The sequence below is a fragment of the Bombus pyrosoma genome, linkage group LG5 (assembly GCF_014825855.1).
Source record: "Bombus pyrosoma isolate SC7728 linkage group LG5, ASM1482585v1, whole genome shotgun sequence".
NCBI lineage: Eukaryota > Metazoa > Arthropoda > Insecta > Hymenoptera > Apidae > Bombus > Bombus pyrosoma.
Genome location: NC_057774.1, coordinates 4,771,970 through 4,796,543, shown reverse-complemented (window position 1 = coordinate 4,796,543; position 24,574 = coordinate 4,771,970). Strand labels below are relative to the sequence as shown.

Genomic DNA, 24,574 nt, shown 5'->3' with positions numbered 1-24,574 from the left:
TCATTATAGTGGCGAATGCACGCCGCATTTGCTTACACTTTGCCCGGTCCGTTCGTGACTGGATACGCTTGCTGTCGCCTAACAACTATGTATCTTCTCGCCAGTGAGCCCCGCTGCCTATTCATCTCGAATCCCGAAAGCCTCCTCCTTTCCTGTCAACTAACTTTATTAGTTTTCATATTATTCCCGTACTTATTACGCGATGCAACGAGTCTTGCTTACGAGGTTTTCTCTCGTTTCGTGGAATATTCCATACGAGATTGAAGTTACGCGACCCCCAATTTGAGACGGATTTACACGGTAGTTATCCTTCTAGATCGTTATGCTATCCAACTCACTCGAATTTGTGCAGCGATTTTTTTTCTCGTCGTCGATAACCCATGAGTTTTTCAGAATACGGTGAAACGCGACGAAGGGAAAAGTTGATGGTCGCGCTTTAACGTGTCTGGCAATCTGTAAAGCGATTACTGCGAACGTTGGTAATGCTAATTGAATTTTTCCTGCAATTGGTTGTCGCGCGGCGGCAACTAATTCAGTGAAAATAGAATATCTGTCGCAATCGACGACACGATTATAGCGACGTTGATGAAGTTTCGACCAATGGAGCGCGTCCGTGTCCGACCCGGCACCGAAACGCGTCAATGATGGTAATGAATGTAAAGTAGCTGTTGGATCGAAGAATCATCGCGTCAAAGTTTTTTCACCTTTCCGGATGTTGAACGAGTTCCCGTCATCGGATGCGATAACGATGCATCGCATTTACCTACAAATCAACGACGCGTTTACAATTACGTTTCGTAATGTGTGATACAAAGTGCGATCTATATGTTGCCAGGTAATAATTGGAACCGAACGTGTATGACTAATGTATTTGCGTACATTATATATTATATCGTAAATTTTATATCCTTCTCCTTAGTTTGCATACGCGACGTATGTACGTGCGCGTCCAAATACCCGTCAACATATAATTCCCGTTATAATTATTGCAACGTATATTTATGCAAGATTACTCGTAAATAACGAATAAACAGCGCACGATCAAACTTATCGTCGCGCAGTTCGTCAAAGCGAATCGACGCGTTGTAACGTGCCGTTTAACGAGCGATGTTTACTAATCTCCGATTAGTTTCGATCAAAGATTAAATCGATTAGTTTCCATTTCATTTTCGCCTTTCAAACTTTCCATATCACGGTATTCTAGCACGAATTATCGCGTAAGATAATTTTTTGATTTCTACAGCCTGCTCTTGGCAAACGGAAGTCATGTTCGCTCAGAGAGTAACGATCCCCTGAAAGGACTAAACAAATAATCCAAGTGATCGTACACATACATACATATAACAGGATGTTTAGATTGGCCGATTCACCTGCTTGCAGTTGTTCGCGAACGCCTTCGGCAGGATTTCCAACACGATGCTAAAACGTTGAACTAAACGGCCCTGTATTTACCGCAGAAGTTGAAGTATCACGCTAAACAATACAGTTTGTTTTCTATCAGCGTACTTTCTCGATCCTGGATAACCGGAAATATCGTATAATTTACGGGCATCGGATGTTGTTGATTCTCATCGTCTGTTATCTATTCCGGCGGAATCGCACGATCACGATCTTTCGTCCGAATTGGAACGCTACGATCGCCAGCAAAATTACGATCTTTCGTAAAATTGTTTATTGAAGCTGCTGTCGAAACAGTGGACGCGTTATGTTTTTCAGCGATATCGCATCGCGTCGATGGTTAAACGCACGTTTTTTACCAACAATCGATAGCACCAAACATCCGGTGTCGGAGGCATTTTACATTTGGTCTAGAAACTATTTGTTCCGCTCTGAACTACGTACGCTGCATCATGGTTGGGGAGAACATACATCGAATAGACACACGCCTGATATTACGTAAAAATTTATTTGGCCGTTTAATCGCTAATAATACAACCCAGCATTTTCGTACGCTATTTACATAATTAGATAAGCGTTTTCGATTTCTTCGAAATCTTGAGATATAATCATTGAGGTTTCTTCGAAATCTCAAGATAAGATACGCTGAAATCGTTTCGTCGTAAACGCGAAGTTTTTCCGCTCATCTACGAGAAACGACAAGCTTCCGCTGAAGCATCGATTATCGTAAAGACACGAGTCGTCGATGAGTACCGTCGCGCAATTACCTATAATACTTTTATTTCTTGTTCATTTAGATAGAAGAAAATAAAAAGAAAAAGGCAAAAAGAAAGAAAATAATATGGCACGTAAATTACAGCAAGAAATGCAATAAATAACGTTCTAAAGTTCGTCACCTAGCCGACGTTTTAAAAGATACTTCCTCGAATACGATTGTAAAAAAAACAGGTACAGGAATTCTGGAAACAGTGTTAAATCACCGGAGGAAACTCACGATGCATCGTGTTGTTCTCTTCTTCTCTTATGCCTTACCGAATTACTATCCTAAATCCTAAGGAAAGAGGCACTTGTGCCCGACCGATATATACACAGCACGTCGCGAAAAGCGTACAAGTATACTAAACAAGGATGGACATCTTGGTTTTACCTCTAACTGTACAAAATAAAAAGCAGCCTTTGGAAGATTAATCGTGTAGATCGATCTCGACTCTCTGTAGAAGATCCGGTTCTGTAAATATAAAAAGAAGCGAACATTAACTCAACTGGGATCGCAATTATATGGTTTTAAATAATTTTCAAAGATTCGAGCATTCGCGTGTTAAAACGTTTGCGAAATTTATGCTTTTCGAGAGTCGAAGAAAGGTCCTACCGTTTCGATTTTCCTCGATGTACAAGCTCGTTCTTTGAGAACGTCTGCTGTCGCCCGAGTATCTGATCCTTGGCTCGATCCTTTGAGCGGAGACGTAGGTGGGGGTGGTAAAATCGTCCGGGCCGTCTTTGAGCGGCGACGCGGTCCTTCTCCTGCAGATAGCCAACCCGATGATCACCCCGATACCGATCAGGATCAAAGCCACCGCACCTTCGATCCAAAATCTCGTTCGCTTTCACTCGTCCATGGACGCGTGTCGTGTGAAACACGTGAGTGTATAAATTTTCCTATATTCGATTACCTGTACCTGTCAAGGCGATCACGATGATCATATTTTCCGAGCTAGCCTTGGGAAGTGCCTTTTTCAGATCCTCCAGAAACAAGCCGTTTCTTTCGATCTTCCCGCCGATAACTTCAGCCACTCGTATATGCTCCAACAGCGCTGGCTCGCTCCTTCCTCTGTCGTTCACAGCGTACACGTATAACGTGTAATCGAAACCGGGTTCAAGACCGTGCAGCTGAAAGCTTGGCCTTGGATTTCTCTCTTGATATATCGCCGGTACGTCTCCGACCATTCCCTGGTCGCTTTGAGGCGCGTGGAGCGTCGGCGGATTCATCTGAACGACACCGGAGTTTCTCGGTATCCCTCGAACTTCGAGCAAAAAGTATTGCGGGGAACCACCATCCGCGCCGGGCACGCAATTCACTTGCAGCGAGGTGGTTTCATTGTGCAGAGAACAGTCGAACGGTGGCTGCGGTGGCTCTGCGAATCGTAACGTTCGTTACTTTACAGAGGGACAGTGACTCGTCGTCAAAGATAATTTGAAAACTTGGTCGATAAATCGAACGGCCGTGAAATCGCGCTATCGACGAAACACGTTCAACTCGGCTTCGTAAGGAAGCTTCGTCTCTTTACCGCAAAGCGATTTCAAATAAAAAGCGGAAGAGCACGCGAAAACATCGAAGTTTCGTCGCCATGGTTTCGTGGAATTTGTTCCAGTTATCAATTTCCAAGGATACGTACTTCCGGGCACGATGTTGAATACACAAGGGGTCCTTTGTCTGCCGACGCTGTTGCTCGCCCAGCAAGCCAGAGTTCCAAAGTCGGTGTCGGTGGTAGGAGTGTACTCGAGAACGCTAACGAGCCCGTTATTCCGAGCTCTGGAGTTTGGCATCGGCAACACGTCACCGCGCGTTCCGTTGTACGTCCAAGAGAATCGCACCGCGTCTTTCGGAACAGCGTCGACTTCACAGCGTAGCGACACCGTTTCGTGGCGACCAGCCGTGACCTCTCGTCGCTCGTAACCTGCCCTGCATCTCGGAGCGTCTATCCGGCGGAACAATCTCCGTTGAGAAAATCGAAATCGTAGTAGTAGAAGCCGCGAAACCATGTACTTACATTTCATCTGAACGAAAATCGGAGGGCTCCGACCTTCTCCCACGGAATTCGCCGCTTCGCACGAATACTCGCCTGCATGAGCCAGAGTGAGTACCCTCAGCGTTAACGTGTTGGAGGCTATCAGCGTTCCACCGGTCACGTCGTGCTCCAATCGATCGTCCTGAAAGGGCCCGTGATTCGTACTCCCTCTTAGAACCCAGTAATCGCGTAAAAGCTCTTCCTACCTTGTGGTACCAAATGATTCGGGTCGGAGGTGGGTTACTCTCCACGTTGCACACCAGCTTCAGATCGTCCCCTTCTCTGAGAGTATCCAGGACGTAACCGGTAGCTAGGTCGATGGAAACAACCGGTACGTCTAAACGCCAAAGTCATAGAAAGCTGTGTGTCATTTTGGGAAGATATACGTATCGTTTGATAGGATGGGAAAAGAGGGAAACCTTACAGGCAACGTCCAAGATCTCAGTTTCTTCGAGCACTCCGCCGGGAAATCTGGGATTTTCGGCTCTGCAGGTTAATCTCTTGCCATTGTCGTCTTTGCCAAGGACCAGAGCCAGCTTGCTGATCGTCGAATTGCTTCTCTGCGTAGTCGACGCGTTGGGATCTCCTATCGTCTGTCCGCCTAGCCTCCAGATGATCCTGGCAGCGGGAGAACTTCCCCAGGTTTCACAGCGTGCTGCGAGCGGACGCCCGGCGTAGATTTGACTGTCGATCAGGACGATCTTTACGATCGCAGGTTTCACTGCGAAACGAATCGACGATTACGAATTTCGTTCGTGCGTATACTCGATCGTAGATAGCACGCCGCGAATAAAACTCGTTCGCAACGCTGTATCGCCTGCGTTCCTTTTCTCGCTCGATCGCTTCAGCGATTCTCCAAGGATCCGAGACCGCGTACAAAAAATTGCTAGAAGGACGAGTCCTATAGCCGATTCGAGCCGTGGCGAAAATAACGGGTCGAGGGAGCCACATGCTCGCCACTCGAACCGCGTATTTTTACTTTCAACGACAATTCCACGAAATGCGACCGTCAAAGGAGTTAAGAAGAGGCCCGCGCGAAATCGTTGGAATTCATCTCGCTTCCGCCGCGGGTCACTAGCTCGAACTATATTTAAATTTCTTTCTTGTTCGTCGGCCGAGCCGCAGGACATTCGGATGAATAAGAGCGATATTTCTTGCCACGCAGGATGTCCGGCGCTTATGTTGCAACGTAGGAAGCCGTTGACGTGCGGTGCGGTTCGAGCATCGAACAGCCTCGATCTGGCTAGAAATTTGAACGCCTCGCGAGAAATACGAGCGGCTTACGTAATATTTAGAAGCCGTGCGCGCTCGTGGATACGCTTTTTCCTCGGAACGTCTTGGATCGTGCGAGATATCGACAGGGCGGACGCGAAAGGCGAACGCAAGAAGGAGAACGCGTGAACGGAACTAAATCTACGCGACTAACTTGTCGCTTAAGCCGCCCGCGATCGCTTTTAGCACGCGTTAAGATTCGAAGATGCGACCTTGTGGAGCGCGCTTATTCGTTCTATTTTATTCTTGCCAGATGTTAGGCTCGCGCGCCACTCGCGATTGCCCTTTTTGAACCGCGTCGTTTGTTTCGCCGTTGCCGAAGTTGGTCGACGAGAAAACACTACGCGATACTCACGGTAAATATCTAGAGGTACTTCGCGAACGATCGGAGTGGTCATCTGCTCCGACTGAGCCCTGCATTCGAGCTTCGTGCCCCACAACGATCTCGTCACCTCGTTGATGAAAAGACGGTTCACCGTGAATTTGCTCGGGGAACCAATAGAGATTGTGTCAACGACGACGTCCAGTATCTTACCGTCCTTCCACCATACTACCGTAGGTTTTGGTCTTCCTAAGATAAATAATAACACGATTAGGGCAACTGTGCAAGAACTGGATCGTTGGAAAAAAGTGCAAGAGTTTACCCCCGGACACCTGACAGGTCAAGTCGAGATTGTAACCTTCCAAGAAGGGTCCAGCCACTCTTGTCACCTCTCGCCCCTGAGCATCGTATATCACAGGCCTGGATGGTTCTTCTGGAAAAAGGAGAAAAACGCGAACTCGTTGCGCCTGTTACGATCGAACGGCAAACGTTCTACCCCTTGGACGATACTCACCGACGAGCGTGAGATTCACCCGAAAGTTTCTCGTCGGGGAATTGATAAAATCTACCCTACACCTGAAGATTCCTTGGTCCTTGAATGTGACCTTGGTAACTTTGAGCTTAGCTCGATGGCCATCACCGATCTGGAAGTAGGTCCTCTTGCCGAGATCATCGCTGACCGCCCAATGAACGGCGGAGGCGAGATCTTTGCCTCTTGCGTCCAGGCTGCGCAGAAAGACGAGCAACGTTTTTCGATCGTCAAACACAATTTGTTTCCTTTCGCAGCGGCATCAAGATCAAAGTAGCGAGGTTACCCGGTTACCCGGAGCATTCTGCCGATCAGCAGGTCGAAATTCTTGGCTCGACAATCGACGAGTCAACGATCGAGCGAGTTGACGTTTCCGGGTGTAAAAGGAGGTGGTAAACACCGGACCGTGGACCCCCCTTGGCCAGTTTTAGTGACTAACTCTAGCACGCGCATCTATTTACGGAGAAAAAAAGGATAGTTGGCAAGCGCGTAGTCAGCGAATTTAGATTCACCGCGAACGGTTGACCGTTACGCAATGTCGAGGAGCAAATCTCCGCGGCAACACGACGGAAAAAGAATCAATTCGCAGTCGATTTGCTGCAAATTGTGACGCCAATTGTAAACGTCTCTCTGTCCTCCAACAATTTCCTCGCTCTTCTTCCATCGAATTTTCGTTTCTTCCTGTCGGTTGCGCGCTACGCGCCTCGTGGGGAGCCGAAGGAAAAAGAAAACTGTGTCGAAGGGCACAGACCATTGGTACGAATAACCGAACTCGTAAAATCTGAAAGCCACCTGCTTTGCGTTCGTCTCGCTCGACGTCCCTCCTTTTCGACGTATTTTTTTACGATCGCTCTTTCACGCGGAGCAGACCGAGCCGCAAAAGGGATTTTCTTTTCTCTTCGAATCCACGCGTTTGTCCTTTTCCAGGAAAATTCCTTATGCCGTAATCTCGCGCTCGTACAACGATACCCGGTTCGCGATTAATGGCTCGCCGACACTGAAACAGACCGTTCCATTTTACGGACAAACTTACAACTCCCGTTCATAAATAAACCATCCGGAATACACTGTTTACGTGTATTTGTCAGCACGAAATGACGATCCACCACTCTATTTCTGAAAGTTCGTTGGTATTAAGAAATTCCACCGGTCGATGCCAACCATCCTCGACGGTCTTTTGGTTTATTTACGTTACGCGATCTACCTCAATCCTACTTTCGGTCGAACGGTCAATCGTGACTCGTGGAGCATTCATTTTGATTAAACGGGTCGTTGGCTGTTGAGAGGCAACGAATGAGATAGTGGCGATAAGGATCGCGGCTTATTTCCAGGAACGACGGCAGAGTCCCGACTGCATAATAGAGCAAGACGGTACAGAGGAACCCTATTTCGGATGCTTGGCTTGAGATATTTCGAGATACGATGTCAGAACAATGGCATCTAGGAATATTAAGCGTGGTCGACAAGCGACCACACGACTCGTGCACGAGCTTCTTCCTTCCTGATGGATTTCGCGTTAACGGCAAGTTGGCGAAACGGATGTCAAAGGAATGCGTATATCCGGTAAAATAAAGTCACGGTGAATCGACGACTGTCGTTTGCCTTTACTCTGTTCGACTATCGTACTTTTATCGTATATTTTGCGCGCCAAAGCAGAGAAGAGAAAAGAAAAAAATGCATTTGTAAATTCGGTCCATCGTGTTACGACAAATAACATACACGGGATTAGGATACAACAGCTTGCTCCGTCCTTTGTCCGGACGAGATAGAAGGAAAGGAATGGGATGGCGGGAGAACGTTACCTGTAAAGAGGTATCCCAGCGGTGTCTTTGAACCAAAGCACCATGTTCACGGAGTCGGTCGGTGTCGGCGGAGTGATGTCGCATGGTAATTCGACGTCTTTGCCCTCGCTGCCCCACACCAATCTGAGCGGCGCTGTAAGAGCGTGAGTCGTAGTAGAGCCTTAAAAAAAAAAAAAACGCAGGAAAGAATATATAAGCATCGTTACTAAGATGTTAGTTTTCGAGGGAGATTCACGGGGTAACGAAAAGAGGCCAGGACCACCCCTTTTCGTCGTATTCTCTGCTCGGTCGTTCGTTAAGGGTGACGCGAAGCGACGAAGAAAGTGGCGCTAATGAAGCGATTCCCTGGCAGCCGAACTGTCGTCGCGCACGCTCCGTCGCGTACCAGGCCACGGCACACCACCAACACAATACCCGCAAAACCCTATGACAATGCGATCCTTTTTGGCTCGCTATTGTGCTCATTACGCTACGAATTCGTCGTTTTTGCCTATTCCAGGAAACGAGCCATACGCTGGCGCACGCACTCGCGTTTCGATTAAAATAGGATTTAACCGACTCGAGTTGGAATAAGAGACACGCCGGTAAATCTTACAAGCCGATGCCGTAGTTACAGGCAATTTCATAAGTAAGCGCGTCGTGCCGATGCTCCACTTTCTTAATCTCGCAATTATCCGTCGAGAACGCGACAAGGTTTCGATAGCCGACGATGGAAAATCGAGCCCAACACGAGTGCTCGAACTAGAGATAGCGAGTGCCAAGAGAGAACAACCGAGTTATCAATGGCATACCGCGGTGTACATTAACACTGGTCCTCATATACGCACGTGCGCGTTCGCGTTATATCGTTTCTATTTTCTCGATGGGTGAAACTTGGTAACATCGCAACGATTCTAAGTTTAAATGGCGACCGATGTAAGCAGAAAATTACGAACGATGATGCATCGCTGCGATATCGAACAACCTGCGGGATGCTCGCGATATCGAGATAGAAGAATCGTTGACGTTTCAGAGGAAAGATCAAGAGGGCTGACTGGAGGGGCTCGCTTCCGCGCGGCCACCATTCTCTTCTTTCGCTCGTCCACGCTTTCCATTTTCCATGCTGTATAGGTTTTTCGTGTTCGCACGGCGTAACACGACGCTGAAAGGCGAACGACCGAACCTAGTTTGTCTTCTCGACAGAGCGTTTCGTCGCCGCGTTGCGCTCGGCCAGGCTTCAATCTGTTCGTAAACCGGCGACACGCAAACGCGGTCTCGCCATTACGTAATTTGACGTGTTATTTCGATCGACCGACGTCGATATTCCATAGATCGAAATCAGAGACGAGCTAACAGATCGCGTTTCGCGGAACTACGGCGTTCAGAGAGCTCCCAAGGCTACTACTATCGTCCGAATGGAGCATTTGTAATCAAGATTTTCAAACACCGGCGCGATGTATATCCCTAATTTTGGTCGGAGAGCCGTGTGCCTGTGGTTCTTTTCCAAACAATCGTTTTCCGCTCGCGCATCGTTGCATCTCGGAATAGAATTCCGATATCCAACGGAAATTGGTAACGATTCGAAGAAAAAATCTGTACGTTAAAGTGTACTGTTATGTAAATAATGCTCGGCCTGAGGGGTAGCCCTGTTATTTTTGTATCACGCTCGTTAGGAAACCGCGCTTCCGCCGGCTTGTCTATTTTCGTGTCCCTTCCTCAGATTTCTTTCTTTCGCGTATTTCTTCTTTTTTACCCGATTCGGTGTCCATCCTTCGCGAATCGAACCTACGAGCATCTCGAGGCGGCCATTACAGTAATTTACGAGCGACGAACACGGCGAGTGGAGTAACGCGGAGTCATGACTAAGCGAGGTTGGCACGAGGCTCCATGGCGTCGGGGACCTCTGCGCAACATGGAATTAATTTACGAGTTTTTATCGACATCTATCCGCGGCCCTCCGATCCGCTGCTCGTGCGGGCTCGCTACGCGATACCGTGCAATTTCCTGCCTTTTGTCCCGCTCGTACAACGTATTCGAGTCTTGTCCGCCGCGGTCGGTACTCGTGGCGGTCGCGGCGGAGTAGATCGATGACATTCCATCGTTTGTCGGGCGTTTTCGTTCATAGCGTGGCTATATCTTCGCCGCTGGTCTCTAGCTCGATCGGTTTCTCATCGCTCGCACGCAAAACGCCGAATGTAGCGTTTTATTACATTTGTGTGACACTCGTGCGCGTTATCTCTTTCTAATCTACCCCGCTCGGTCACGCTTTAGTCAATTTCATTCTCGCATAATTCCGCATCCTCTTGCCAACACCTGTTGCTATCCTGCCCAGAAGAAGTTCGATTGCCCAATAAAATTCCAACTGTCACCACGTACGTTGCGCTTCGATCCGATGGGTATTTCTGTACTTTGGAAAAGACTACACCCTAAATACCGCTATTCCGAGCTTATTGAAAATCAAAGTTCTCTTCTTATACACGTAGACGAGCAACTCTACGATTACGTCTGCGAAATAGCCATCGAAAGTAGGAAAGATATGTCTGCGTGTTTTGGGGATGTTAAAGGTCTAAAATCGATTACAAGCATGAAATACGAACGACGCCAGGTTTCTGCCTATAGGTCGTAACCTTTGAAAAATGACAGGTACGGAGGCGGGTCCGGTTTGTGAGACGTTGAAAGACCGCGTTGGAGGTCTTCCGATGGCAAAATCAAGATATTTCATTGACGGCACCGTAATTATTTAACCGACTCCTCCCAGCGTTCGCCGGGTCGATTTGTACCTGCGGCAATACACGAATATGCGTAAGATTAAACTTGTACCGGTTTTCCAGTCGATTTTTTGGTGGTTGGTGGCCCTGTGTCGGCACTCTTTTGTAATGCGTCCGAGGGTTGCCATAGACGTAAAAGTCTGCCCGTTTGATCACTTTGTATGGTAATTTCATCGGCGCTACAAGCTCCGCGCCTCTCCGGCTCATCCGTTTTGTTATTCAAACTTGGCCCTGCGTTAAAGGCTTTTCGCGGCGCTCTGAAAATTTCGACGTGCAACCGATTCCCTTCTGCTTCGTTAAATTCTTTGAACTCGGCGTACGTTCGCGCGGAGTGAATCGTGTCTCGAATTTACAGCCTCGTTGTTCGAACGATCGCGCGTCATGGTAAAATTTGTCCCGCAATTAGCGAGACGAAAAGAAAAGATGGAGAAGCGAAGCGGCGCGCGAAGAGCGGCTCGGAAGCTCGATGTGCTTTCGTTTCGCGGAAAGCGTTGCTTTTGCGGCGGCTCGTAAAACAAACATGTAAAGATCGCCGCGATACCTACAGGGGCGATGATGGATCACCGAAGAGGCAGGTCTTTCATTTACGTTTTCTTCCGCAAATATTTTCATTCGAACGAAGAAATCATCGACGGATTTGTTATTCGCCGCAAGGACAATACCTATATATCTTAAGCCAGGCCGGAATTTGAAACACGTCGGAAGGTCCTCCCCGAATTCCTTCGAACTTTGAGTCCTCTCTGGTCGTCCGAGTCTGTCCCGCCTGTGCTCGGTTAAAAGCTATAAACGACGCTAGCGAGGACGCATTCCTTCTCGCACGAGGCACTCTAAGACCGCTCGATGTTCGCGTGTTCCCTGATGCATCCTGATTTTTCGCGATTCACCATCGTGCTCCGCTCTTTTCATAAATTTCGCAGGTTAGCCGCGGCGCTCCGAAGAGCTGTCCGTGACGGATGAAGCGAGGGATCAAAATGAAGCGGCGCCTTTTTACGGCGCCAAAAATAAATCGCGCAAATTCTTTTGCTTCGGTAGCAGGCGTGCTGTTTGCCCAAAATATCCGCCGGTAAGTTCACCGGGACCCGCTTCTTACTTTCCGATCGAAGCATCGATGACAAAACGTTGCCCCTGTTCTCTCTTTCCTCTTCGTTTCTTCTCTTTCGAGGTATGTCACGTTTTTCAAATTTCTGCTGATGATACCTCTGACAGCCTCGACTGTCTTCGTAAATTAAAGCAATAGACGAGTCCAGTATCATCGTACGGGAGACGGTCTATTTCTATCGGGTTGCTATATCGCCTAACGCTGCCTCGAATATACAACGAGTTTTGCTTAAGAACGTAGTTCGAAATTTTGTATCGTTCGCAGACGTGGTTGTTCTTTTTCTATACTTGAACGTACCTATACGATAGGAAGCCATTGGACGATCGAAGGTGGAAAAAATACCTGCCAAGGGGGAAAAACAGCAAACAACATCGATGAAGGGTGTTCTTTTTATTTCGAAGCGAGTGTATCGAGAGACGAAAAGATGCCAAAAATTTGGTGGTTGTGCCGCGAGCGTGCGTGTTTATTCGAATTCTTCCGGTTGTTCTCGATAGGCTGGAGTGACCAAACTTTTAACTTATTTAAAATCGTGTCGAGGTCAAAGAGCTCGTTCGGTTCAAAATAAGTCTGGAACCGCTTAGCGGTACATAGCGCTTTTCTGTCGATCGATTGCCGTGCAGTTCGAGCAAATACGAATCAAAGCAGTCGTATACATTACATTTAGGAAAACCTCGCGAAACGTTAATTCGTTCGCTCGTTAGAAATATTCCTATTGTGAAACGCGTTAACACGGCGAATGCAAATGGAAACGGAGTCGCCTCGCGTTCCAAGACGAAGCACTTAGTAACATGCCTGTTTGTTTGTAATATGAAAGTGAGCATCCGGAAAGATGCAACGTACCTTTGTTCGAGAATTCGGGCGAATTCTCGGTAGCTGCGTCTGCCCGACGTGCTCGAAGTAGTATCAGCAAACTTGTCAGAAACACGTGTCCGGACGTGCGCCGCATCTCGAACCGGTAACCGAGAATCAGGTGTTCGAGTTGACGCGCGACCCACCAGCCACGTCCGGTCAACACCTCTCGAGACATCCGATTGCGCGCAATCCAGTTGTTTCCGTGTATCGTCGGTAGCTGAATCAACGACGATCTCTCACGCGATAATTCGAGCCGCGATTACACGACGTCACTGTTCTCTCGATCGATCGGAACCGAACCGACGGCACGGAATACATTCTCGACAGCATTCGGTCGCCGCGATGATCGATCTATCGACGATAGATTTGTCGTCATGTCAAAAGAGCGATCCGTTTAATAAGCAACTGTGTCACAAAAATTCCGACCGTTCGTCGAATCGTCGTCGCGTCTTATCGGAATGTTTCGAATCTCTCGAAGGGACAGCCTCGAATTGATTCTTTGAAAGAAAGACGCGGCGGAAGAAGCTGCAACGGTCGAAGTCGTCGCGCGAAGATCCTTTTCTACGAACTTCCTTTCGTGCTGCGCCCTTTCTCTCTCCTCGGTTGGTCCTTTTTCCGATCGACGCAAGGCGCTGTGGTCACACGTGCTCGTTATTAGTCGGAACACGTCGTCGTGCCGAACCGAAATCTTTTGATTAACAAAACGAGCCGACGTTTTTTCGCATTTGACCGACACTCAGCTCCCTCTTTGTCCCTTTTCGGACGAATCGTTCCTTTCTCCTACGCTCCTGTCCTTTAAATTCCTCTTCGCTTTGTCAAATTTTTTGTCGCCAGCTCGATGCGAGTGTCGTTGGTTGCGCGTTTTAGCCTCTCGATTCTCCGCGCCGAGCTCTTCCTGCGTCCTTCCGCAACGCCCCCGTAAGATTTCAACTTTGATCTCGACTGCGAAACAGCCCGCCACTCTCCTCTTTCTTCCTGATGCCTCTCTTCCTTCCTTCGAGTTACACGCTCGTTATTCTTGGGCGGCTACCACTTTTTCCCGCGTTGCGCGGTTTTAAATTAGAACCACGATCAGGTGGCTCGATTCGTATTTTATTCTTCTCGTTGCATTTCGTGCCCCGGCCTCAAGCGTGGCTCGATACAGCTGGCGTCTGAGGCGGCTGAACCCGTCTCGATTATTATTGCTCTCCGCTGTCGTGGAATAATAACAACGCGCTGCAGATAAAGTCGAACAGCGGAGTAATAGTCGTACGTTCGATACGTTAACCGTATCTCGTGGAGAATGTCAATGAATTGTTGCATGCACTTGGATGTTGTTGTCCATAGCGTGGAGCCAAGCTACGTGGAGATAACGCGCGTCGACGAGAGGTATGCGAATCTGGCGGAACGCGAATACCGTCGAGACAAAACGAACGATGCAAAAGATCGGCAAACGAGAAGAACGAGAAGAAAAAGAATATACGCGTAGCGCGCGTGTTCGCTGGTGGAAACGAAAGAAGAAACCAGCAGCGGGGCTCGCCAACCGTTTGAGATCGTCGTCGTCGGCAGCGACTGCCACGGAACTAAAACCAAAACCGACGACACGCGTGTAGTTACCCCCACTCGTGCACCCTCCTCGTGCGGCACACGTCCATTTAACCCGGCCCCGAGGACACGCAGTTCAGCACGCACACGCGCTCGTTTAGCCACGGCCCACTCCGCTTTTCTAATGCACACGCATCTTAACGCGCGTGAACCACGTTGCACCAAGATGCACCGCGACGCATTTGTGCTAATGACGCGGGCAAAATCCACTCGGCGCTGTTCGTTTGCGCCAGCTGAAAACCCCGTTTTCTCCGTAGCCGTAACCCTACCGTTTTCACGCTTTTTGCATCGTTGATAATCGCGGGTTCGTTACATTCGAGAATCGTCCAACAAGATTTCCACGATAGCTACGGGACCTCGTTGTACGGAATCATGCGTTTGCGTTATTTGCTTCGTTTTCATCGACCAGTGCAAGTAGTAACCGATTGCTAAAGATTTATTTCAAGGTTAGCAATTTCACGATAAATATCTGTCTTCGCGCAAATACACGCGGTACACAGAACCGCGAAGCAAAGTACGTATACATTTTCTTATATGCGTAGGGTAGAAAGGTTGGAAACGCGTGCGTTCCGCTTCGCCGCGTGTCTCTCTTTCTCTTTTCCTCTCCCTCTCTCTCTCTCTCTCTCTCTTTCTCTCTCCGACTTGTTGACATGGACTGGAAAGGGACGAGACCAGGTTTGCCTCGGTGGAATAAACGCGGGGTGAATTTCTGGCGTATCATCGTGCAGACGATTACGCGAGCGTAGGGGGGCTGGATATGCTGCAGCGTGTTCATCGAGGGTGGAGCCGTCGGCCGAACCGAAGGGTCAGGAATGCCCGCTGAAGGGATAAACTCGTCGTACGAATGGATGCGCGTTCGGTTTGATGGATTGCACGAACGATCCGGCTCGTCCACCCGGTCCATTGGTCGTTTCTATTAATTTTTCTTGCTACCTTCTTTCCGTTTCGTTTATTGATTCTGTGAAAATACATACTTGCGCCTCCGTATGAGTCGGATGAGAAAACAAACACCGATGGACAACCGTGTCTTCTCTAGCCGCGGAGTTCAAGAAACACGCGTTTAACGCACGAATTAAACGCGAAGGTCGAACGAACGGCGTTTGTAATTTACAAAATCGATGCGTAGGTGGCATCTTTGTGTCCACGTGTATTTACGTTCGGCTTTTTTTTCATAATGAAAGCGTCAGGGCCTTGGATGAGAGAGGCCAAGCCGTTACTGTAGCCGGGTAGAGAGAGGCATTATACGCAGGGTGTTTCTAATGTCGCCGCACGGTTCGCAGCGAATCTATTTTCGGAATCCTCGCGTTTCCCTCGCGTCGGATACCTACACCCTCTCTTTTTCACCGAGGTCGACCACACGCACCCACGTGATTGTACGAATTGGGAATTGAGGACCGCGGATTGCTCGCAAAAACACGGACCGGGCTTTGAGATCGTTGCCGTGAGCAAGAAAGTGGACAAAACGGGAGAGGAAAAGGCTCGTTTCCTCAAGCTGGTTGTAAAATCCGTTGGAGATCGTATGTCGATTCGATTGGTCGCTCGAACGTCGAATCCTAGCATGGTCGCGTTTATTTGCCGGCGAGAATCTCGTCAAACTTTATCCACTCGGTTAGGTACAATTGAACGCGGTCGCTGTATGCTCGAGTGCTCTGCCGGCCACTCGAAACTTTTGCTGGCCAGTCTGTATTTATTCTTTACCCAAGCGCCGCTTTTGCCTCTCTAAACTAAACAATTCCACCACTTTGTTGCTATTTCCCTTTTTTTTATCACTCATTTCGAGTGTCGTCGCGCCGCACGAACAGCTCCCTTTTATACGCTGCTAATAGACATAGGAGGCGGCTCGTTCGTAATTCGATTCGATTCGATTCACTGGGAGGGCGCGATTCAATTAGCAACGGCACGGTGTGGCGTTCCAAAAACGATCTCTTCGATACAGCAACGTGTAAAAAGATCGAGTCACGTGCTTCTTATCTCACGAGTCCGGTGACGAGGTTTCGAGTCGCGTGTCCGATTCGACTCGTATTTCGAGCAAAATTTTCCAGCTGCGTATGTGTTCGACGAACGCGTTACGTCGTAACTACCATTAAACCAGACCCTTTGTCATCCAGCGTCGAATACGAGTAAATGGCTGTGTGTGTGCAGAGCACATTAAATCGGCTCCCTTTCCCTCCGATCGCGTATCTCGATTTCGGCGAGAACGAGTGCGGTTGAGAAAAGCCAGATCGATATCTAGCGTATCCCTCGTGTGGATAAAGTACGTCAGGCTCGGCACTCGCGGACCACAAATAACAGAATTATAGAAGAGACGTAATTGTCGAGAATTGGCGCGAAATTTATGACAGCCCGTAGGTGGTCCTTGAACGAGCCACTGCTCTCTTACCCGTCCATCGTCTCGATCGAGTCGAACGAAATTATCACTAAAACCGTTTACGTTCGTCACACGCATACAGGATACGCATGCCACGGCTTAAATAGCCGTTTAGATAAATCCTGCGTCCTGTCAGCCGAGTGTCACAACACGTTTCCACCGTCGACTCGTTGAATGCAACAATGCGATCTTCTATATATTTTAATCAACAACAGCCACCTTTAATCGTCTCTAACCATTGGCTTTATAGGGACGCGTAATCGACGGGAATCGTTGATTTTCTACGAGAGATAAGTAGATCGTATGCGGGTCAGGAATATGATATTTCCGGTGGAACGTCTTGTCTCGAATCGTTGAGAATTAAGATTTCGAACGCCTTCGTCTCGTCCGTGTCCTCGGACGCGCGTTTACCAACCTTCAAGCTAATTTTGATCGACCTCTTCGATTTCGAAAATCAGTATACATTTCGTGCTTGCATTTTGCAACTGTCGCTAGCCCGGTTTTGAGCTCGATTCGACTGGATCCTGCGACGAGATTGCGCGATACTTTCAACAGACGCGAATCGTATGAAACACCGTTGTTGGTCAGCTCGGGCACGTGTCCGTTTGCAGGTAAACAGTTCCACGTATCAGTGACTCATTGAAACGTACATTTACGTGTTACGGTGGTGTCTGGAAAGCACACTACACGGAACAAACCACGATGACTAACGAGAATCGAAAACGGTCGATATCAATCTGAATGCGGCATTACGGAACGTCACGCGGCTCGCTTTCTGCCCATTAATATTTATGTATAACCATTCCTGTAGCTTTCCGCCGAATCGCATTATCCGCGTAACAATATCCCGCCTAGATTTTCATTGCATCGGTGTAGATTTGCTACGTCGAACGGCGTTGGGACGGGTGTCGGCGTTTTCCAACGTTCGATGGTGAGAATTCGTAAAACTCTTTAAAATATTAAGTTCCACGGTACATCCGGGATATAGCTGGCGTGTAGGATGTGATCGATGCCGAATCACGGAACATAGTCTGTCGTTATGCCTGTAACGCGTCTCGACACAACGTCGAGACAGTTGGGGCGCACCCTAATCGCGGACCACCCTTCCATCGTTTCTACGAGGAGGACTCCATGGTTGACTCGGTCGAGTCTTCGGAAGTAAGATCCATCGGTGGTTCCAACGACTCGTGCGAGAGGATGAGTCACGCTTGCCCTATCGTGACATAGCTGTATTACTTTTATGGTGTTTTCGCGTGGCCACCATGATTCACGAGGCCCGAGGCTTTTCCAGTACCCTCCGAGCGCCGTATCCGCCACTATTATCCCCCTCTTCGATGACCGAGTTATATACGACTCTCTCTCGCGAATGAATCGTTCAAACTCCCAGAACGATAGCCCATATGGAATCGTATAGTCGGCCGCTGCTAATTATTCCGACCAGTGTGTGTGGTTTCGTTTAATAGGAAACATTTGTTAATACCAGAGGGAGTTCTCGCTTCCTAGAGCGCAGCCAGCTCGTACATTTTCAAGGGCATAGCCTCTAACTAGCTCTTTGTCCAAGGACAAATTATTTCCATTCTGGAAACACAGCTTGAAATCCGTTTTCGTCGACTTCTGAAAGCGTCCATTTCTATTATAATATGTACGTACTACGTACATATCTTGGTTTTCAAAGGTTTCGCGAACAGGATCGCGTACATTCCCGTTTTTGGTTTCTACGTAGGGAACAAGAATTATTTACTAAACAAATACAAATTACAGTCTAATACGCCGCCTCTGTACGCCAGGGACTTCGTTTAATGGAGAAAATCGATTCTCGTTTCTAGTGCAGGAAACCAACGTAGTATTCCCGGGGGTGTAAACAAAAGACAAGAGCGTATCACGATAACTCGACGACAACCATGGAACAAAAGCCAAGTTACGTTGTCGCTGTTTTAATCGGTTTGTCGTAGAAAGAAACGAAGCGGCACCGCTTTGGCTGAGCCCTAATGCGTCGATAAATCTGGGAATGCTGGTGCACGTCCATCGGATTCACGCGTTTGTTTCGGCCGTGAACACGTGTGCGCGCACGCACGTGTCTCGATTCCGTCAGATTTCTCGTAGGCGCCGGGCGTTTTTCTTCGCGCTTAGCAACCGTCTTTTTTTCCATTCTGTCGAAATTCGAAAAACTTCGTAAGCAAACGCCGTTGTAAACAGACAGCGGGACGATATCATCGAGAAAAGGCTAGGAGAAAGCTAATTCACCGGATGCCAGAAAAATTCCTGACCGGCAAAAAATTGGACCTGTACCATGGGAGAATTGAATTTCAATGGAGACAGCAGCAATGGTTAGCGACGGCGTGCAGGAAATCTTCGCCTCGCGAGAATTAAAATGCGCTTTAACGAGGTCGCGTTGGCACATCGACGTGGACGAATTTTCGACGTCGTGTCGCCGCATTGAAAAAGAAAATTCGCGAGAACTCGTGGATTCCTCTTGAATGGAAATGGAATAATTTCAGTAGGATCGTTACGTATGCGCGCGGTCAACGATCGTCGGTGGTGCGCCTGTGGAGAGCGTCTAACGTCAACTAAAATTATTACGGAACGATTATGCGCAGCGAAATAGAAGGGAAAAATGACGCGCGAAACGAAGACAGGAAAAAAGAAAGGAACGAGAGAAAGAAACACAGCACGGCGAGAACGAGGCAGAGGCGATTCAACGAAGATGCCGTTAATGTTGTTCTCTCCGTCGTACCTTCTGGCGCCAAGAATTCAACGTTGTCGAATTCTTGGAGTTTTTCGGAGAGATATTGGCATTCTTCTCGCGTTCTAGTTACGTGTCTCGTCACTGTGACTAAATTGGACTTATAGCAAAGAAATTTATTATTTTTCCCATGGTTAAACGAGTCACGATAGCTTTCAGAAACGTCTCTTCGAAACGGGATCAACGTGTTTAGTTGAGAAAATTTCGCTATTGTGTCACGGACATTTGCGTCAAACGACACACTCGCCCAGGCAGATAAGCGAAACGAGTTTAGAGTCTCACTCGCGACGATACTAAACGAAATGTTATGTAATTCTCGCGCGCGAGGCCGGATGAAGGAAGGAAAGGCAGCGAAAGCGTCCAGTCGATCGTGACTCGCTTCCCTCAGCGAACGTCTTGAGCGCGAGCGAACGAGCTAAAGAGGGGGACTCGAAGAGACTAAAAGGAGCGGGTTGAGATCTAAGAGAAGCTGAGCGGAGGAACGCCGCGATTTTATACCAGCTTGGACAAAACATTTGCCAGCGAGCTCGCCAAAATAGAGGCATGCACCTGTCCCGTTAGAAAACGAAGATTTCTCTCTTCGTATCTCTTCTCCTCCATCTCTATCCTTCTGTCCCCTCTTCGCTCGTCTTTCTTTTCCTTTGCTTCCCTACCTTCAACGCGCAGCATTTGTTCGTTTTCCCTCGGCCTTGCTCGCTTCGATCGTTTTTCCTCTAGTCGCCTCTGCACCGCGATATTTCTCCCTTTTTCTCCTCCATTTTTTCCTACCCCTTCCTTTCCCTTCTTTTCCCTCCCTTTCCCCACTCTTCTCGAGGGTTCCCTCTTCGTTCTCACGACCGTTTTCTTCTACCCGGTCGTCTTGTATCTCCCGCGAGCGACATCTCCTTTCCCCTTTCTCGCGTCGTTTCTTGTTGCTCGTGCTCGCCATAACGCTATTTCCGTCAGGCCACAGTGAAAACGTCGTAAGTCACTTAATGCTAGCTGGACATCGAGCTTCGGATATCAAAGGCTATGGTTTTAACGAGCAGAAAGAACACCGGCTCGATGTATGAAAACGATAACGAATCTTTAACCTTATTAAACCGGTTACAGCGCTACGAAGCTTCTAGCGTACGGTGTATTAGCACGCGTGTGTACGTGTAACATGCGGATATAATATGTACACATTAGTTTCGATCGATTACCAGCGTAGATTCTCTTCTCTTCTTCTCGACCACCTGACCATTTAGCGACGTAATCACGTAGAGTAATCGCTCCGAGCGACGTAGTTATCGCAATTGTTTCATCGATCGTAGGACGAAAAACGCTGCGAACAATTTTTCGCGAAACGCACCTTTTAACTTTTTTCATCGCACACGAACGTAGCGTTCGCGACACGCGATTGCGAACGCTTTATTCTAACAGGCGCAATTAGACGATCTAAAATTCTTGGATGTACTCTGCTCGCTTTAATCCAGAAGAGACAGAAGCGTGGCTGCAACTTGGCCGGACCGGTTCATGAAACAGTCCTCTAATTGTTCACCAACTTCGCGCTTATTATAGGATCTCGCGTTTCAAAGGAAAAACTTTGCCTAAAATGAGATTTACGCGAGTGACGAGCCAGTTTCGGCCTCTGTAATACAATTGGACGAAAAGTCAGAACGGAAGAAAGAGGTTTGGTTTCGAACATGGCCTTCGTTCCTTCTAGTCGAAAAGAAATTCTTTCTCACCGAGGCGAGGCAAGCTAATAATATAATAAGCTTTTGTTTGACAGAAAACACTCCGGTCACGTTAAAAACCTTCTCCCGTCGAGCGTCCTATGGGAATGGGACCTTTCGTCTTTGTCCCTTTTTCCATGCAACGATACGTTTCAACGATAGGCCATCTTTCTTCGACGAGTTATCGTCGTGCCAGCGAACGGCATCAGTCAAAACACAGTATGTATCACGTGGCAGCGATCCTCGTCCATCGTGACATGGGAAATTCTTTCGAATTCAAGGACCGATTCCATCGAAGGGAGAGAAGAAGGAAAACAAGACCGGGTCGTTTTTCTTTCCCCATTGAATTCGAACGTACAGATCGCTCGCGCGATCCTCGTCGAAGCTTAAACTCTTCGTAAAATATCTTCGCGTCGCCAAAATTTGAGTCGCTCATAGGTTAATATGCGGAGCATCTAGGTCGGCTTCCCTAGATCGTGGCGCCGTTCCTGGAAGCAGTTGGTTTTGCGGTAACGTTTCACGCGCGAAGGTCGCCGTACCGAAGTTTCATCTCATAACGTTTCGCATCTTGACTGTCTCTCTCTCTCTCTCTCTCTCTCTTTATCTATCTATCTATTTCTATCTCTCTCTTTTTGCAGATGCATTTCTAATTTGTCAGGCAAAAAAGAGTGTTCGCGCAAAAACTCTCACCTACGTTCGAAAGTGGCATAGAACTTTAGACGCCAAGAGAATAACGAAGAGTTGGCGATCGTGATGCAAAATACGAGGGGATCGCAGAATACATCGGTATCCAAATATAAACGACTAAACGGTTCGGTCTACGAGCCGTCTGGTTATTTATCCCGCTTTCCCCAGATTATCCAGGGAACCCTTGACAAAGACTGTTCCGTTTGTTTCGTAGGGCCGTGATTTTGATTCGAAATGAACGCAGTCACTCGTTTTTATTTTCACGAACACGCTTACAAAACATACGAATCTTGTTTGCTTCTTTCGACACGCCAACGTACGTTATCCTAAATTTTGTTGATGAAATCGCGATCAGACGACGTCTTATTGCTTGATTGGCGTTACGAGATCGTCGAGAGGATGGAAAGGCAGACCTTGGCGCGACGTTTATCTAAGCATGAAAAAGCAGAACAGGAAGAAGCAGCGTGGGGACTCGTCGAAGCAGCGTGTTAACGTTTCTATGAAGCTATTTAATTACTAACGTCGTTGACGAGTTAAGTAGCGGCGTCCATTACGAAAGCATTTTCAACGACGATATAATTCCTGTTACTCCGTTTAACAAGTACGAAGAGAATATACTTTACTCACGATGGAGGCACGCGTAAGATATTGACTCTGAAAGAGGTTCAGATGGTCGCAATACCATTTACGCGAGTGCCGGCACGTAGTTGGGACCACGAAAGGTAAGGTTACTTATAAATACATCCTGTTCAAAAATAGATCTCGGACTGGCGCAACTGCAAACCGCGAATCGTTCAAAACGCTGCCGGATATTCGGACAGTTTGGTGGAAACGTTCCCTTTGACGAAAGGAATCGTCGATCGCAGCAGCCAGGCCGTCGACGATGCACGTACTTTGATCGATTTTCAAAATTGCTCGGTGCAAGATGTGCCATCGTCGAGGTGTATCCAAACGTCGTCGACTTCGATTCGGTCGTTCGCATTCGCTCGAATCGCTATTTTCTCGACGAGTTTCGTCGAATAAGCTTGCCGGGTCTACGGGCATTGTCTTTTTATAGGTAAATGCTTTAACGTCGGTAAGGTTCGTCAGAGGGTTGGTAAAAAGCTTTTAGAGCTGAGAATTTTTTCTTTCCGACAGCCACTCGTACCCACGCGTCCTAGATACCTTTCTCGTGCCGGATGCAGGTTTTCAACTCAGTAACATGCACCGTTATAAATCAAAAACGCTCGCCATTGGTTCGTTTTCCTTCTAAGGATAAAAAGAACAGCGAAGAAGGCGGGCGAAATTAACGGACAAGTAATTAGTTGACAGAAAATCGTTCGAGGATGGTTGAAAATGATACTCGGCGTGAGATGATTCTTTCGTGATTTTATTCCGTACCGATACAACTATCTCGTAATAGTCGCGCAACTGTAAATTAAAATGGAGTTAATTTCATTTATCGAATAACGTGCAATTGCTGTTATCGAAGCAGGTGCGACCAATGTGAACAAAGTTTGATATTTCGCTCGACGATGGAATCTCGAGTGGCATCTCGCGAAAGAAAATCGTGCAACCGAAACGACTTGCACTTGTGTTTCTGTACTGGCAGTAGATAAAACAGATCGATTTATACTTTGTAAGAAATGTATCACCATATCTTCGTATTTTGACGGTTCGTCGAAATGACAACTAAATATGTAAATCCGAAGGTATTCAGGTAGCATGCGTTCGAGAGAAGTTTTCACGGCCGCAGGAAACGTTACCAACATACCGTAACGGAGTCGTTGCCTATCGTCGGTGAATCATACGGCAGAGGTTCTAATTTCCGACGCTTTTCTCGTTTATCGAACATTACAAACGCAATTTCGTTTCTGTCGTGTGATCTTTGGCGTCAAACACTGTCGTGTTTATGCAAGTTAGCACTATGCAACTTATTGAACCGCAATGGAAGCGATATCGTATCTGCGACCGCGATTTAAAAATGTATACTTTGGCGATTACGTACAATGTTTGTCTATGCGTCAATTTGTTCGTGCCTCTTTCAATTCCTAATTTCTAAAGTCCATGATGACCTATCGAATTTTCGACTGTCCTTCGCTCCTCCGAAAACGTTTCTTCTTTATTCACGTACAGACCGTTTCCAGAGGATCAAAGTTTCACGGAAAACTAAGACGTAGCTACTTAGCTGATAAAAGCGAGCTCTAGTCCCTTGCACGAAGTTCTAATTAGTCAAAATGAGATAATTGCAGAAGCTATAAGAGGAAAAAGAGATCTTACAATAACCAATTGCACGTTCTTTCGATTTCTTTTATCCTTTGCCACGCGAACGTAGAGAAAAGGAAGCTGTTCGGTCGTATTGCAAAGATTCAGTTCTTCCACTTGCACTTTTAACAATTTTTATATTCGATTGGTCGATTTTTGGATGAATATATTTGCCTGAGCGTTTAAATTTTTCCAAATGTTTTAACTCGTAAATAATAACTTCTCAGCCTGAAACTTACTTGTCCGATATGAATTTCCGAGCTCATAAGTTTCGAGGACTGCTGACGCGACGATTTCATTTACATAAAACACACACATATATATATGTATGTGTACTACGGTAAACACAGTTGCCCGACTGAGGCGAAAGAAAGAAATTCCGTAGTTTTGTATAAAATAACAAATGAAAAAGGTGTTGATGCAAACATCGGCGGATAGAAAAGG

General features: G+C 47.5%; 1 protein-coding gene across 7 annotated transcripts; it reads right to left on the bottom strand.

Moving 5' to 3' along the window:
- Nucleotides 1–1,885: 1,885 nt before the first annotated feature.
- LOC122567534 (synaptogenesis protein syg-2) lies at nt 1,886–22,608 on the bottom strand. 7 transcript variants are annotated; one of them, XM_043726181.1, is made up of 12 exons: nt 22,514–22,608; nt 8,110–8,269; nt 6,293–6,504; nt 6,101–6,211; nt 5,812–6,027; nt 4,609–4,905; nt 4,391–4,521; nt 4,167–4,326; nt 3,792–4,094; nt 3,069–3,530; nt 2,768–2,977; nt 1,886–2,626 (listed from the first exon to the last, which is right to left on the bottom strand). In XM_043726181.1, the coding sequence occupies exons 1-12, from the start codon at nt 22,569–22,571 to the stop codon at nt 2,583–2,585; spliced, it is 2,364 nt and encodes a 787-aa protein (XP_043582116.1). In that variant the 5' UTR covers nt 22,572–22,608; the 3' UTR covers nt 1,886–2,582. The 7 variants fall into 7 exon arrangements, with proteins under 7 accessions (XP_043582116.1, XP_043582118.1, XP_043582117.1 ...); XM_043726183.1 differs by having other exon boundaries at nt 22,408–22,603; XM_043726182.1 differs by lacking the exon at nt 22,514–22,608 and adding an exon at nt 20,156–20,470.
- Nucleotides 22,609–24,574: the final 1,966 nt, after the last annotated feature.